Raw genomic sequence first — 14898 nt, 5'->3', positions numbered from 1 at the left:
CTATCGATCCTGGGCACGTGGAGCCCCTTAAGCTTTTCCTTAAAATTTTATGCATATATATATTAGGTATAAGAGGCTAAGGTTAAGAAAAGATAAAAAAATCTCTATTTTATTCAGGCCTCTCCTAATTTTTTTTCAAGGCTTCGTCCGTGGTAGCGTATGAATTCATAATTCCCTCTCCAAAATTTTCGGCCCTCCGAACAGACGCCCAAAACACCAGCTCATGGTCATGGCATCATCACCTCCGTCCGTCTCTCTTCAAAGGTTGGCGGGTCACGAGTTCCCTTCCTGTATCGTCCGCTTGGTGTGGGGCCCACCTCCTGCCGCGCTGAAGCAGGCTTTCTTCTTGGCACTACGCCCGCCCGCCCCGCCCGCACCCCGCAGCAGAGTCCACTGTCCACAGGCAAAGGCGATAGGGAGAGATGGAGGCACAAAGTGGGCAGCCTGCTGGATCTTGGCATCTCGCCGCTGCCGCTGCCGCCGCCGCTCACTTCCGCTCCACCTGGTATGCCCTTCTCCCCGCTTCCCCCTCTCACTAGACAGACTCCGCTGCTCCAGGATTGGATTGGATTGGATCTTTGCTTCCTTCACCTATGCCGTGATTGTTGAGTACCCGCTTATCGTATTTCTTGACCTGTGTTTCGCGCCTGGATGCTCCAAAGATCCATCTTTGCTGCTGCTGCTGCTGCTCCGTGATTCGCCTTTGCTGGGAATTGGATTGCCGGAATGGTTGGTGTTGACGGGTGGGTTTGGTTGGTGGAGCAGCAGGCGTGGATCATGTGATCTATATCCTCTCTTTTTCTTCTTGCTGAATGGCGCCTGACCCGCGAGATGTTGCTTCCAAAACCAGCTTCTTGCCTTCTGCAGCAGTCTGCAGCATCGTGCCTAGCAGAAACATCGCGCCTCGATGTTCCTGTCTTATCGGGAGGTTTCGTTTCTGGGGAAACGGATTTTGGGTTCTGTTGGTTTCCTGTTTATTTATAGTATAGATATATGTGAAATAAATCCTTGATTTGTTTGTTCACCGGTTCTATTGGTTACCTTGTTTCTCGGTCAGTTTGACAGAATTGTGATTGCTTTTTTTACTTCACACGAAGGAAGCGTTGCACTATCACTTCGGTAGCGCTTACTGTGCATGCATAATTTTTTCTCGTCATCCAGTTACTGAGGGCCAGTGTTATCTTTTTCTTGGTTCCAGTTTGGTGCAGTGTGGGCAATTTATCTACTAGTAGTATCTTCGGGCCAGTTCAAGACTTGCCGCTGGTACGTACTAACTCATAGTCATAGGCATGGTGTCCTTGAGTCCTCTTCATCGTTGCTGCTGATACCTTGCTTACTTTATCTTATTCAAGTCATTTCTGTTTGTAATAACTTTGCAGGTGCTGATTCCGTTGATCCCACAACTGAAAAGTAGGGGAGGACCCTCATGGTTTTGAGGATAAGATATTGCATCTCTGCATTGTTCTAAGTGCTGAAGAAGTAAGGCATTATTTGTTGGTTGGAGTAGTCTCTGTTGCTATCCGGCACCAATGGCGACTTTGGTTCGTCATGATTCAAGGCAGTACTCTTGGTTGTGGGTTAGCCATATCAGCCCCAAGAACTCGAAATGGCTCCAGGAAAATATCAGCGGTGAGTTCATTGCTATCTTCAGTTCATCTTTACCAAAGAGCATTTTTCCTACTTTACTTCAAGGCAAAGCTTACAGTCAGCCAAGCACATGCTTATGCACTGTTTGTGTCCTATCTATCATGATATTCCTATCCTTGTTCTACAATGTATATACGAGTCAACTTGGAAATTCAATGCAGTACACTTATTATTCAGTTGGAACAACATTTCTGAATTTCTTTGCTCATGATCCGAGCAATTACATATGAATCTTTCTGCTGCATTGGACTGTTTTCTCAACGTCATTCTTTCTTTTGATAAAAAAATTGCACATATTTTATTTGATTTTGGAAATATTTTCATAATCTGTTAACACTACGTTCTAAACTGTTGGCCATATATTTGCGCAAGAGTTTTCATTTGATGTGTTAAAGAATTCTCTGGAGAGAGTTTCTGCTGCATTGGACTGTTTTCTCAATGTCAGTCTTTCTTTGATAAAAAAAATGCACATATGGTATTTGAATTTGGAAATATTTTCATAATCTGTTAACACTAGGTCATAAACTGTTGCCCTATATATCTGTGCAAGAGTTTTCTTTTGATGTGTTAAAGAGTTCTCTGGAGAGAGGGAGAGGGAGAGAGGCATTTTTATTGGTCCAGTTAAACTGAAGTCTATTTCTGTTGGAAACACTTGGGCAGCTTAAATGTTTCCTTTGATGCCTTCTTTTTTGTCACTAGCGAAGTAACTAACATTGGTCCATATGTGTTCCTTTTTTTCATAACTATGGAATCAATTTGAAGATATGGTTGCAATGAAAGGACTGCATTTATAAGTGTGGTCCATGAACTAATTGGGTCTTGTTTTGTGCAACAGACATGGACACAAAGGTTAAAGCAATGATCAAACTTATCAATGAAGATGCTGATTCTTTTGCAAGGAGAGCAGAGATGTACTACAAGAAACGTCCAGAGCTAATGAAATTGGTGGAGGAATTCTATCGAGCATACCGTGCACTGGCAGAAAGATATGATCAGGCCACTGGGGCACTTCGCCAGGCTCACAGAACAATTTCTGAAGCATTTCCAAATCAGATGCCGTCAATGTCAGATGAGTCACCCTCTGCTTTCAGCCAAGAGATGGAGCCTCATACTCCAGATATGTCTACTTTCACACGTGCGGCATTTGATTCCGATGATCTTCAGAAGGATGGAGTTGGTGTGTCACCACAACATTTCACCTCCAAGAGGAATGGTACACACCCTGAGGAAACCAGCGCATTTTCAAGTCGAAAAGGTCTAAAGCTGTTCAATGATTTGTCATCGAGTGGTGAAAATGCTCCTCGTGCTGGTTTTGATGGAAAGGTGCGGAAAGGCCTAACTTTTGAAAGCCCAGAAGTTAAAGGGAAAGATGATATCAGCAATGAGATGGCAAATTTGCAACAAGAAGTTGCAAGACTATTAGCCGAGAGCCAGAATCTGAAACAGCAGATGTTGTCAGAATCAGAGCGGGCAAACAAAGCTGAAAATGAGATGCAAATGCTCATGGCAACAGTATTGCAATTAAATGCTGATAAAGACACATCACTTATGCAATATAATCAGTCCTCTGAGCGAATATCTACATTGGAGTCTGAGCTCTCGAAGGCGCAGGCTGACCTCGAGAAGTTAACTGATGAAATGGCTGCAGATGTCCAGAAGCTAATTAATGCTGAAACACTCAATATTGCTATACAGTCTGAGGCTGAGGGTTTGGATCAGAAGATGAAGATGCAGCAACAAGAACTAGAACAAAAACTTAAGGAATTGGAGAGTTTCCGCTTGAGCTTCCAGGAGGAGCATGAAAAGCGCATGCAGGCTGAAAGTGCTTTACTTTCCCAGGGGAAGGAACTTGCTCAATCTCATGAAGAAGTACAGAGGATGGCTATAGAAATAAAGACAGTGAATGAAAAGTTGAATGAGCTCAAGCAGACCAAGGAGGTCCTTGAGGACACTGTTTGTGAGCTGAAGAAGGATGTTGAGCACCTTGCAGAACAAAACCAGTCCTCTGAGGTGCTTATACAGAAACTTGGTGACGAGAAAAATACACTCAAGGATTCAAAGAATGAACTTCAAAGTGAAATACAAAGCCTTAAGAGCATCATTTCACAGCTAAACACTGAGAAGAATGCAGCTGTGCTTCAACACCAGCAGTCTGTGGAGCAGGTTTCGGTACTCGAATCTCAGCTGTCAAAGCTACAGTCAGAGCTAGATGAGGCTGAGCAGAAAATACAGTTGCTGACACAAGATCTTGAAAAGAAGAAAGAAGAAGCGGACAATGTCCATTTCAAGCTGCAAGATGAATGCCATAGGCGTATGCAAATTGAAGCAACTCTTCTCATGACAGAGGGTCTGCATTCCCAGTTGCAAGAAGAAATGAGAACGCTGACACAAGATTTTGATGGATCAAAAAAGAAGCTTAGTGAGCTGGAAAATAATAAGTTAGACCTGGAGAGCACACTGAAAGAACTGAAGAACAACATTTTAGGTTTGAACTCGGAGAAGGATGCAGCACTCCTTCAGCAACAGCAGTCTTTAGAGAAAGTATCTGATTTGGAGTTAGAACTCTCAAAGATGCAGTTGGAAATGGAGAAGTCTGAGCAAAAAATTCTCTTATTGGAGCAAGAAATTACACGGAAGAATGAAAGTGTCGACAGCCTGGAGATAAGTTTGAAAGATGAATGTGAGAAGAGGCTACAAGCCCAAACATCGTTTGTGTCATTGGAGAAAATGTATTCCCAGTCACAGGAAGACGTTAGTAGGTTGCAGATAGAGATTGAGAAGCAGAATGGCAAGTTGTATGAGTTGGAGAACTTGTCATCTGAACTTAACAACACCATCCTACTTATAAACACTGAGAAAGATGCTACCCTCCATGAGAACCAGCAGTCCTCAGCGAGAATATCGGATCTTGAATCTGAACTCGTGGCCTTGAAAACTGAACTGGAGAATGTTGAAGGAAAAGTTAAGATGATAGAGCAAGAACTCATATATAAGAAACAAGAAGCGGATAACCTCCAAATTAGCCTACAAGATGAAACTAAAAAACGGCTTGAAGGTGAAGCATCTCTTCTTATGATGACAAATCTTCACTCCGAGTCACAAAATGAAGTGAGAGAGTTGGCACTGGAACTCGAGAAGCTGAATGGTAATTTAAGACAGGTGGAGAACAGTAAGGTTGATCTTGAGAACATTGTAACCAAGCATACGGAGGAAATCCATATCCTTCGTGAACAGAATCTTTCTACTGAGCTTATGATAAAGGACCTTCATCTTGAATTGGACGCATTGAAGGATTTGAATGTGAAACTTCAGGCAGAAATGGGGTTACACATAGGTGAAAAAGAAGCACTTCAGAGAGAATTTACTTCTCAAAGGGAAGACAAGGAAAATCTAGAGGAGATACACCACACTCTGGTTGATGAGATGGATACCCTAAAAGCCACTGCAACAATGAACCAGAAGTTGATTGAGGAAGTTGCAAATTACAAACTCAAAACTGAAGGAGGTGTGTGCAAGGAGTGAGGTTGAGAAGGCACTTCTCTCAGAAAAACTCCAAGAGGTGGAGAAGCTATCTGAAGACTATTCACTCCTGGAGAACTCACTTTCAGATGCAAATGCTGAAATGGATGCATTGAGGGAGAAGATAAAAGCACTTGAGGCTTCAGAAAGCTCTCTCAAGGATATAATTTCCTGTCATGTTTCTGAGAAGGCTGTTCTTGTATCAGAGATAGAGATCCTTGGTAAAAGATTATCTGATGCTTCAGAGAAGAATTCTATCTTGGATATCTCATTATCTGATATGAAAATGGACCTAGAAGATTTGAGAACAAAGCTGAAAGATTCTGAAGAATCCTGTCAGGCTCTCCTTGCAAATAACTCAGCTCTTTCTGGTGAAATGGATGCATTGAGGGCAGAAGATAAAAGCACTTGAGGCTTCAGAAAGCTCTCTCAATGATATAATTTCCTGTCATGTTTCTGAGAAGGCTGTTCTTGTATCAGAGATAGAGATCCTTGGTAAAAGATTATCTGATGCATCAGAGAAGAATTCTATCTTGGATATCTCATTATCTGATATGAAAATGGACCTAGAAGATTTGAGAACAAAGCTGAAAGATTCTGAAGAATCCTGTCAGGCTCTCCTTGCAAATAACTCAGCTCTCTCTGGTGAAGTGGATGCATTGAGGGAGAATATAAAAGCACTACAGGCCTCAGAAAGCTCTCTGAAGGAAGCAATTTCCTGTCATGTTTCTGAAAAGGCTGTTCTTGCATCAGAGCTAGAGATCCTTGGTAAAAGTTTATCTGAGGTTTCAGAGAAGAATTCTATCTTGGATGTCTCATTAAGTGATATGAAAACTGAGCTAGATGAATTGAGAACAAACCTGAAAGATTCTGAAGAATCCTGCCAGACTCACCTAACAAATAATTCAGCTCTTTCTGCTGAAAAGAACCACCTGTTCTCTCAGGTACATACTGATGTAAACCTACATACTAAGTTTTTTTTGTTGAAGTAGAAATTAATATTGTTACACTGTCATAATTTTTGAACTGGTCTCATCTCATGTCCTTCTGTACATACATTTTTTTTCTCATATATTGTATTATGTAAATTCTTTCTTTTAGTTGGAGAGCATTACATTGGCCATGAAAGCCCTAGAAGGTATGCATGCCAATCTGGAACTGAAGCACTCCTCTGTATCCAGAGAGAAGGATATTGCATATGATCAAGTAAGGGAACTGCAGGATCAGTTGAGAATTAAGAACGAGGAATTTGAAGTGTCAGCAAAGTCACATCAACTGCAAGCAAACAGCTATGAGAAACAAATTTCTTCTCTGCAAGAGAAAAACCATTATATGGAGGAGGTGCTTCAACAGGAACAGCAGAAAAACATAAGTGCTTCTATTAGTACAGTTATTTTGGAGAACTGTTTGGTCGATGAACAAGACAAGAAGGTCGCTCTTTTCACTGAATGCCAGAAGTATGCCGTGGAAAATCATTCGGTCAATATGTTAGTTTCAGAGTTGATGGATGAAGCTAGAAATCATGGAGAGGAGAGAAAAACATTGCTAACGCACAATGAAAAACTGAGGGAAGGGATTTCAAAGCAAATGAAGGTTCTGAATATCTGCAAAGATCTAGGACCTGCTGATTTAGCTGAGGACGAAGTTCTGTTGCAGACTGTTTCAGATGAAACCATTAACATTCTGAAACTTAAGGATGAAACTGAAGATGTGAATAGGCTCATGGACACCGAGCTCTCAGTTCTCTCAGTAGTTTTGTTGCAAGTAGGGATGGAGCTCAGAGACCTGCACTTACGGAAGTGTGCCCTTGAGAAAGAAGTGGAGAGTGGAGAAGCAGAGTCGCTTTCTTTGCAAAACAAAAACCAACAGATGTTGGAACAGAACGAACAACTAAGGAATGGATTACAGGAAAGCAGTGAAAGGGAGGAAGGTGCTGAAAACTGAAGTATTCCTCATACAAGAGAAACTATCTTGTTTGAGAGAGTCCTACCAGACCTCACAAGATGAAATTTCCAACCTGACCGAAAAAAATGAGTCCTTGTGTAAGGAATACCAGTCCTTGAGTGAGAAGTACAATTCCTTGGAAGATGAGAATGATACTGTTCTTGAAGAATGCATGATGCTCGAGAACTTGTGCCTCTTCTTTAGGGGACATAATAATGAGATTGCATCTGCATTGGCTTCTCTTACCGATGAGATGGCTTTGTTGAGTTTGGCTAAGGACGATCTTGATCTCCAAGTTAATGAGCTGAGCAGAAGGTCAGTGGTGCTTGAATCAGAAAATAGTCACTTAAAGGAGTATATCATCTACTTGGTAGAGATTCTCAGAACTCGATTAGTCCTTTCAGAGTTTGATTTGGACATCAATCAATGTGTCTGCCAGGAGTTGGTTGTTGAACTTGAGAATTGCATGACACAGTTGGTGCAGAAGGATGATGAGCTAATGGAAGCAGAAGAGAAGGTTCAACTCTTGCAAGAAAAGAACCGGGAACTCTGTGGAGTTGCTGGGTCTCTTCAGGTTGCAATCAAAGGTGCTAAAGTGGTGAAAGGAGAACTGGAGAAGAAAATCACAAGACTGATTGAACAGTGTTCTAGCAAGGATGACGAAATTTTACTTCTTCACCAAAACAATGAGGCATTGCAATCAGAGGTTGAGCATTGTGAGAGGGAATTTGTTGTTCTGATGGATGATGCAATTACATCTTCAGTGAATTCTGTGGTCTATGAAGAAAAAGCATTCAAGCTTTTGATGAATGGTAAAGCTACAGAGAATAGAGCAATATCCCTAAAGGAGTTGCTAATGAAGGAGATCTCTTCCCGAGATGCTCACATTGAGGAGGTGCAGAAACAGTTGTCTGGTATTCAGGAAGAACATGCAGAACTAAAAGCTGAGTTGAACACACATCTAGTTCTCATAGCATCATTGGCTGATCATGTCAGTGTGCTGGAAGAAGATGCTCGTTCTCTGTCGAAACCATGTAGTACACAAGGCGAAGAGGTAAGCTTCTTTGTTTGTCCTTATTATTAACTAGGCACCCTTTTTGAAATCTTTCATGTAGTTAAAACTTAAAACAATTCTATTCTTTCAGTGAAGCAAAATTTGACCATTCACTTAATATTTATCATATTAATATTGTAATACTTGATTGTAATCTTATGTTTTTTTTGCAACTTCTTTTCCTTCTAGCATCACTTGTTATTAGTTGGATATTTCTATTATGGTCTGTGCACTACATGGATGTGACACTTTATCAAGCCACCTCCAGTCATATATACTATCCTTCCCCTTCTTGACAAGTGATCTTTGATTGTTACAGGAAACTGCACTGGGTACATCATATGCAAGAGGGCAACGATGGGCTGGAATCTGATTGCTTACCCAAAGGAACTCCAAAGCTACAAGGGTTGATTGCAAGAATAGAAGCACTTCAAGTGGTTGTATTAAATGCTAAAGATCGTCAAGATCAGGAGTCAGCCGAGTCTGCAGCTAAATTGGCGGCGGCAAGTACAGAAATTCAAGAGCTTAAAGCAAGAGGCAGCTCACGCATGGAGGCAAAAGAAATATATTCTGACCGTGAGAAACAAGATGTTGAAGTCTCCAAAGGGAAGCAAGTCCAGATCATGAAGGATATTGAGCTGGACAAAATATCTACTTGTCCACCATATGGTGCTGGAGCTGCCCTCTATCCCCTTGGAACTGGTGCAAACGCTGAACTCGATGACGATATGCTTCAGCTGTGGGAGGCTGCAGAGAGGAGCTGCAAGAACGAAACGGCCAAGTCCTCGTCATCTGAGCATGACATACAAGCGGTCGAGGATCTGAAGAGTGAGTACCCTTCGTCTGAGCTAGTAAGGGGAAGAGACCTTGGAATCAATAAGCTAGAAGTGTCAAAGGGAGCTGTAGAGCCTCATGAGGCGTGGAGCAAGAACGTACTTGAGAGGCTCACTTCTGATGCTCAGAGGCTGTTGAGCATCCAAGCGAGCATTGAGGAGTTAAAGCAGAAAATGGAGGGGCCGTCAAAGGGCAAATCCCCAATGAATTCTGAGTACAGCAGTGTGAGCACACAGCTGCATGAGACAGAGGGTTTTGTCTTGGAACAGATCAATTTCAACAACAAATTGACCAGGAAGGCTGAGAACTATCCCGTGTTGTCAGATAATATGAACACCGAGCGAGAAGGGTATTCCAGCAGGAGGAAGATCTCCGAGCAGGTGCAGAAAGGGTCGGAAAATGTGGCAAGGTTGGAACTGGAACTTCAGAAGATACAGTATGTCCTGCTCAAGCTTGAGGAAGAGCACGAGTACAGAAGGCTCAAAGGTCTCTGATAAGCGCACCCGTGTGCTTTTGAGGGACTATCTGTATGGAAGGAAGGACCGTGGTGGAGGGCAGAAGAAGAAAAAGAAGAGGGTCCCGTTCTGTGGTTGTGTTCGTCCGAAATCAAGAACAGAGCCGTAACCTTTTTGTTCTCGCGGCCCGAAGAAATAGAACAAAATTGAGATGCTGGCACCTGCACCTCCAAGAGGAGGTGGTGTTCCTAGGATCCCCTTTGTAATTGAGCTAGCATTTTAGTATCCTGAGAAGCTTATGTACTAAATTTTTGGTTCCCTGTCTAAATGAGGCCATTCTAGCTAGTTTAATGTGTTAATCTCAGGTATTACTGTGATATAGTATCAAGGCGTTCTCTTTCCATCTATTATATAGCCCATGCACATGCAGTGCATTTTGCTTCCAGGTTCTGAGTGCAGAAGCAGTGCATTTGATAACCGAAACGCTATTCGAATTTCCCTTCGAGTCTCCGAATCTATTGTTCCTATTGGCAATGCCAGCACTGGGAATAGTTGGAGCTGCAATTTGCATGGTGCTCTGAAATCTCAGTAAAGGGTTCTCTGGCTTTGCAAATCTGAAAAGTTTGTCTATATTCAACATGTGCAATCATTATATAGTTGGTCATTTCAAATTAATAGTGGAACTTCTTTGAACATTATTATATATACTGAAAAAATAGGAATAGCTTTTGCTATTCTTCCATCTTCAAGGAATACATTCAAGAGTACAATCAGACATAGATGATAGTGTCAATGTCAATGATATTGAGAGCTTCAGACCATCTCGTCCGGTGACAGAACAGATTGCAGAGTAGTCGCAATCTTGCAGTTTCTGTGTGCATAATCAGACGCGTCGGCTACTGTCAAGAAGATCCACTCGTCGCCGATGATCTGGAGCACCTTGGACTTGTCAAGTTTCCTCATAATCTCACTGCCGGGATTGGCCAATGCTATCTGGAGGCATCTCTTGTCAAGGCTCCTTTTGAGATCCTCCAGCATGCCAGTACCAGACGAGTCGATGCTCGTGACAGCTCCCATGTCAAGCACGACGCATCGCAGGTTCTCTCCGCCACAGGTCCTGATCTGATCCTCGCGGTCGTCGATCCACCGCGAGATCCTTTGCAGCAGGTAGCTGGCGTTGGCGAAGCAGATGGGCGAGTCGACGCGCAGGACGAGCACCCCTGGCGTGGCCTGCGACGTGGCGTACTGGTCCATCCTCCGGTACGCCGTGGAGCCCGGCACCTTCCCGAGAGCCGTGGTCCTCGGGCGCGCCACGGAGAGCAGGACCCGGAGCACCAGCACGCCGACGGCGACGACGAGGCCGACGTCGATGCTGCGGAAGACGACGCCCAGGAAGGTGGCGAGGCAGACGCAGAAGTCGACCCTGTCCACCCGCGCCAGGCGCGCCGCGGCGCGGACGTCGATGACGCCCAGCATCGCCGAGGTGATGATGGCCGACAGCGCCGCCTGCGGCGTGTACCGGAACAGCGGCGTCAGGAAAAGGAGCGTGGCCGCCACGGCCAGCGCCATGACGGCGTTGGACGCGGCCGTCAGGCACCCGGCGTCGCGGTTCACCGCCGACCGCGAGAACGGGGACGCCGTCAGGTAGCAGGAGGTGCAGGAGCCCGCCATGTTCATCGCTCCGAACGCGATCATCTCCTTGTTCCCGTCCACGTGGTAGTTCTTGGCCATGGCGAAGCTCCGCGCAACCGCAGACCCTTCCTGCATGCATGCCGGGTGATCGATCATTCGATCTGTAGCAGATAGATGCCACAAGGAAACAAAACGAAGTGCTTACAGCGAGTGAGATAATGCCGGTGATGATCCCGGTCCTGGCGGCGAGCCACGTGTGTGGCGACGACAAGAGCAGACTCTTGACCGACAGGGGATTTATGCCCTTCCTTCACGGAGCCGATCTAGCACGTACAGTTGCAAGTTTAGCCCTCAGTAAATAAATATATTGCTATCACTAAGGATACATAACATAACATGTCTTTTGCTCATGCTCACCGTCTGAATACTGTACTTTTCCCCATTGATGAGATAGACCAGAAGTGTGGAGACAATGACTGACGCCAATGGCGCCGCCGCCGATATCCAAAACAACTTGGGCCGCCTCTTGCTCTGCTAGAAGGAAGATTCTTCATTAGACAGCGTACATAACTTATATACAATCATTTTTGTATGTTATCTTAATTGTAACAAGAGCAAGGAATCGTTGTAGATACTAGTACTCACGATGTAGCGTGTGATCTGCAGGAAGACGAAGAGGCAGGCTCCGATAAGGAAGGGTTGCCAAAGCCAGTGCGCCGACTGGGAGAAGACGGAGCGCATGACGGCGGGCAGGTCGGTGGCGTGCGTGAAGTGCGGGAGGCCGAGGAACCCCCTGAGCTGCTGCAGGGCCACCACGGTGGCGGCGCCGCCCATGAAGCCGACGATGGCGGCGTGCGAGAGGAAGTCGATGAGGAAGCCGAGGCGGAGGACGCCCAGCGCCGCCTGGAAGGCGCCCGCGAAGAAGGTGGCCGTGAAGGCTAGGCTGGCGTACAGCGCCGGGTCCTCCGTGGGCGACGCCGCGGGACCCAGCATGGACGCGAACAGCAGCGAGATCACGGCCGTGCTGCCCACCGCCAGCTCCCGCGAGCTCCCCAGCGCGGCGTACACCAGCGCCGGCACGAAGCTCGAGTCTGTAAGCAGTGGGAGGGTTCGATCGGTCACGTTGTTTGTTGCTTGTAAGACGTGCATCGTGCACATATAGATAAGAGAGATCATGCATATGCATACTCACATAGTCCGATGACGGGGTCGAGTCCGGCGAGCCTTGCGTAGCTGATGCCCTGCGGGACGGCGAGGCTGGCGATGGTGACTCCCGAGACGACGTCGGAGCGGAGCTTGGCGAACGAGTAGGACGGCAGCCACTCGAGGCACGGGAGGAGGTAGCGGAGCACGGCCAGCGCGCGGCGGCGCCCCGCGGGCTCGCGCGCCACGGCGCGGAACGGGTCGTCCGGGAACAGCGTCTCCTTGAGTTTGGCCCCGACTGTGCTCAGCAGCGAGCGCGGCGGGGGCACCGGCACGCGCGCCAGACGTCGGCGGGCGCTGTCGTCTGCCGCCGCTGCAGGCACGTCGATGACCTGCTGCACCACCACCATGCTCTGCCTGCCTGCGTGTGCTACGTGCTAACGAATCTGTCAACTGGTGTATGTATGTGTAAACGAGATTGCGAATTGCGATCGAGAAAAGACGTGTGATGAACATATAGATCGATATAGAGGCGTGGGTGGCCGTACCCGAACGGCCGTACGTGTGTAGGAGTAGAACTGGGGAAGCAGTTCCGAGTTCCTACTCCGATCCTGGTTGGATAATCCTACTGGGTGTCTTTGCAGAGGTATGTCGATACATACGACTCGATATTGGATTACATAAATAAGTATATTTAGGCCTTTCTAGATAATCAATCGAATCCTTATTATTCTGTTCGGTTCGGAGTGAAAAACAATTAGCTAATTTTCTCCGTGATCTCTCTCGATAAGTATGCATGAATAATCAGGAACGTTTTTCCTCTCTATGTACAAACAAGCCTTCAATCTGTACATGGTATCAACACCGTTCGATTTGTACATGGTATCAACAGTTTTGTCAGAACAATAACATATTTAAGACCACTAGATTCGTTCAGGATAAACAAGCTCAGCGCTCGGCTGATTAGGTTTTTTATATATGGTGAAATATGTTAATTTGGATTTAAGTATATAACTTGACCGTGAATGCTCGTATTTTTTCTGGATATTTAACTAAGATTTAACAGTGTTTATACATTAGCGAGCCTATATTTTTCTAAATTTATTTAAGGATTTAATGACATAACGATGTTCTTTTAAGGATAAGCGACACACACTTCGATAGAGAGAATGCCAATGCTGACTTCGTAAAGCTATTGTGTTTCGAAAAAAAAAATCATTTAGAATAATCAAGCATTCACAATATTAGCATTATTATATTTTTCAAAATAAATATAATAATGTCAATATTGTCTTGTCCATTTGTGTAAAATTTAAGACATGCACAAGGTAATGTTGTTTGACTCCGGACCTGTTTATCTATCCCCTAGCTTGCGTAATCCATTGTTTTTTTTATAATATAGCTTATATAAGCTCATGTGGTAAAAAATACTTAAGCCGGTTTCTATAATTTAGCCTCCTGTCCCCCATAATGTACTTATACTTTCCCTGTCCTGCAATATAACATATTTTAAAATTTTTAGAATAGCTTAAGAGAACACTCAAATAACGCATGTGCCCATGGACTAATGTATGCCTTTATACATGTATTTGTTTTTGTTGAAAAAAATATGGCACCCCCTGGCTCCGCCCATAAGTAGCGGTGGTAATAGATTAGAATCCAAATTCAAATGGAGAAGTCCAAGAAAAAATGAGACAACATCTAATCTAAATCCAATACAAAATGACTAATGTCCAGTCCAATCCAATTTAATCGGATTATTTTAAAATACTAATCCATCTGTGATGATCCAATATAATAGCAAAAGTATCTAAATGTTGACTTCACATCTAAAGCTGCACCTTATAATTAAATCTCGTGTTCACACATTAAAATTTTAGTAAAATTAATTGAAACTTGTTGGAGATTACTTAATATGATAATCAACCATAATTTGTGCAAATTGTTGTGGGTATATATACCACGCAAACATCTGAGACCCTAGATTTTAAAACATCATGTTGTCACCTTCAAAATTTAGCGAAGTTTTGTTTTCGAAGGGAAGGGGATTATATTAAAACTCGGCACAGTACATCCCTAAATTACATATAAAAAAATCTGAAAAAAAAAATACACAATACTCTATCAAGATTCTTCCATCTTCTTCTTCCCTAATGGCATCCATCGAACGCCGGAGCCAAAGTGCAGTCCTTATACCGAATTCAACAACCAACCCCAAAACATTGGACATGCCGCAAGAACCAAACGCTTTGGAACCAGTCCAAAACGCATATGAATCGATGAAAGAATATCGGCAGTTGCATTGTCGGGAGTAGCATAGGATGCAGATTCATCACCTTCCAATCTTGAATTTCTCTCTGCGACCAACGACGAGAGATCGATGACCTGGAGTAGCTGTCTTCGTTGGGGGCGCCTAGAATCACCCCTCCCCTTGCAAATAATGGCCACAACTTGGCCGCCTGCCGATGAAAGCGACGCCTGCAACGAAGATCTCGTCATGGCAATCATCGAAGTCATTGCAGGAAACATGACCCCAACCGAAAATCATCTGATTTCGCTGAAAGATTTATTTTGACTAAACCCTAATAAACTAGAAAAACTACAGAAAATTAAAGAGATGGGTCCCCTCTCCTTCTTATCCTTGGTAGACGCGCGAGAGAGGAAGAAGGA

At 44.4% G+C, this 14898-nt stretch overlaps 2 protein-coding genes across 2 annotated transcripts; one reads left to right on the top strand and one right to left on the bottom strand.

Moving 5' to 3' along the window:
- Positions 1-400: 400 nt before the first annotated feature.
- LOC136537097 (protein NETWORKED 1D-like) lies at positions 401-9952 on the top strand. The gene is given in 11 exon segments (XM_066529181.1): positions 401-505; positions 1199-1263; positions 1380-1629; positions 2483-5121; positions 5123-5557; positions 5559-6110; positions 6268-7095; positions 7097-8164; positions 8484-8492; positions 8494-9480; positions 9482-9952. Coding segments are annotated over 9 exon segments (6759 nt in total). The 5' UTR covers positions 401-505; positions 1199-1263; positions 1380-1529; the 3' UTR covers positions 9623-9952.
- A 215-nt stretch (positions 9953-10167) lies between these two features.
- On the bottom strand, positions 10168-12638 carry LOC136459765 (sulfate transporter 3.1-like). The gene is made up of 5 exons (XM_066459605.1): positions 12278-12638; positions 11731-12176; positions 11482-11616; positions 11291-11389; positions 10168-11214 (listed from the first exon to the last, which is right to left on the bottom strand). The coding sequence occupies exons 1-5, from the start codon at positions 12636-12638 to the stop codon at positions 10267-10269; spliced, it is 1989 nt and encodes a 662-aa protein (XP_066315702.1). The 3' UTR covers positions 10168-10266.
- Positions 12639-14898: the final 2260 nt, after the last annotated feature.

Source organism: Miscanthus floridulus, chromosome 1 (genome assembly GCF_019320115.1).
Source record: "Miscanthus floridulus cultivar M001 chromosome 1, ASM1932011v1, whole genome shotgun sequence".
Taxonomy (NCBI): Eukaryota; Viridiplantae; Streptophyta; class Magnoliopsida; order Poales; family Poaceae; genus Miscanthus; species Miscanthus floridulus.
Note: the sequence above shows the minus strand (reverse complement) of the source record. Positions and strands in the feature narration are given on the sequence as shown.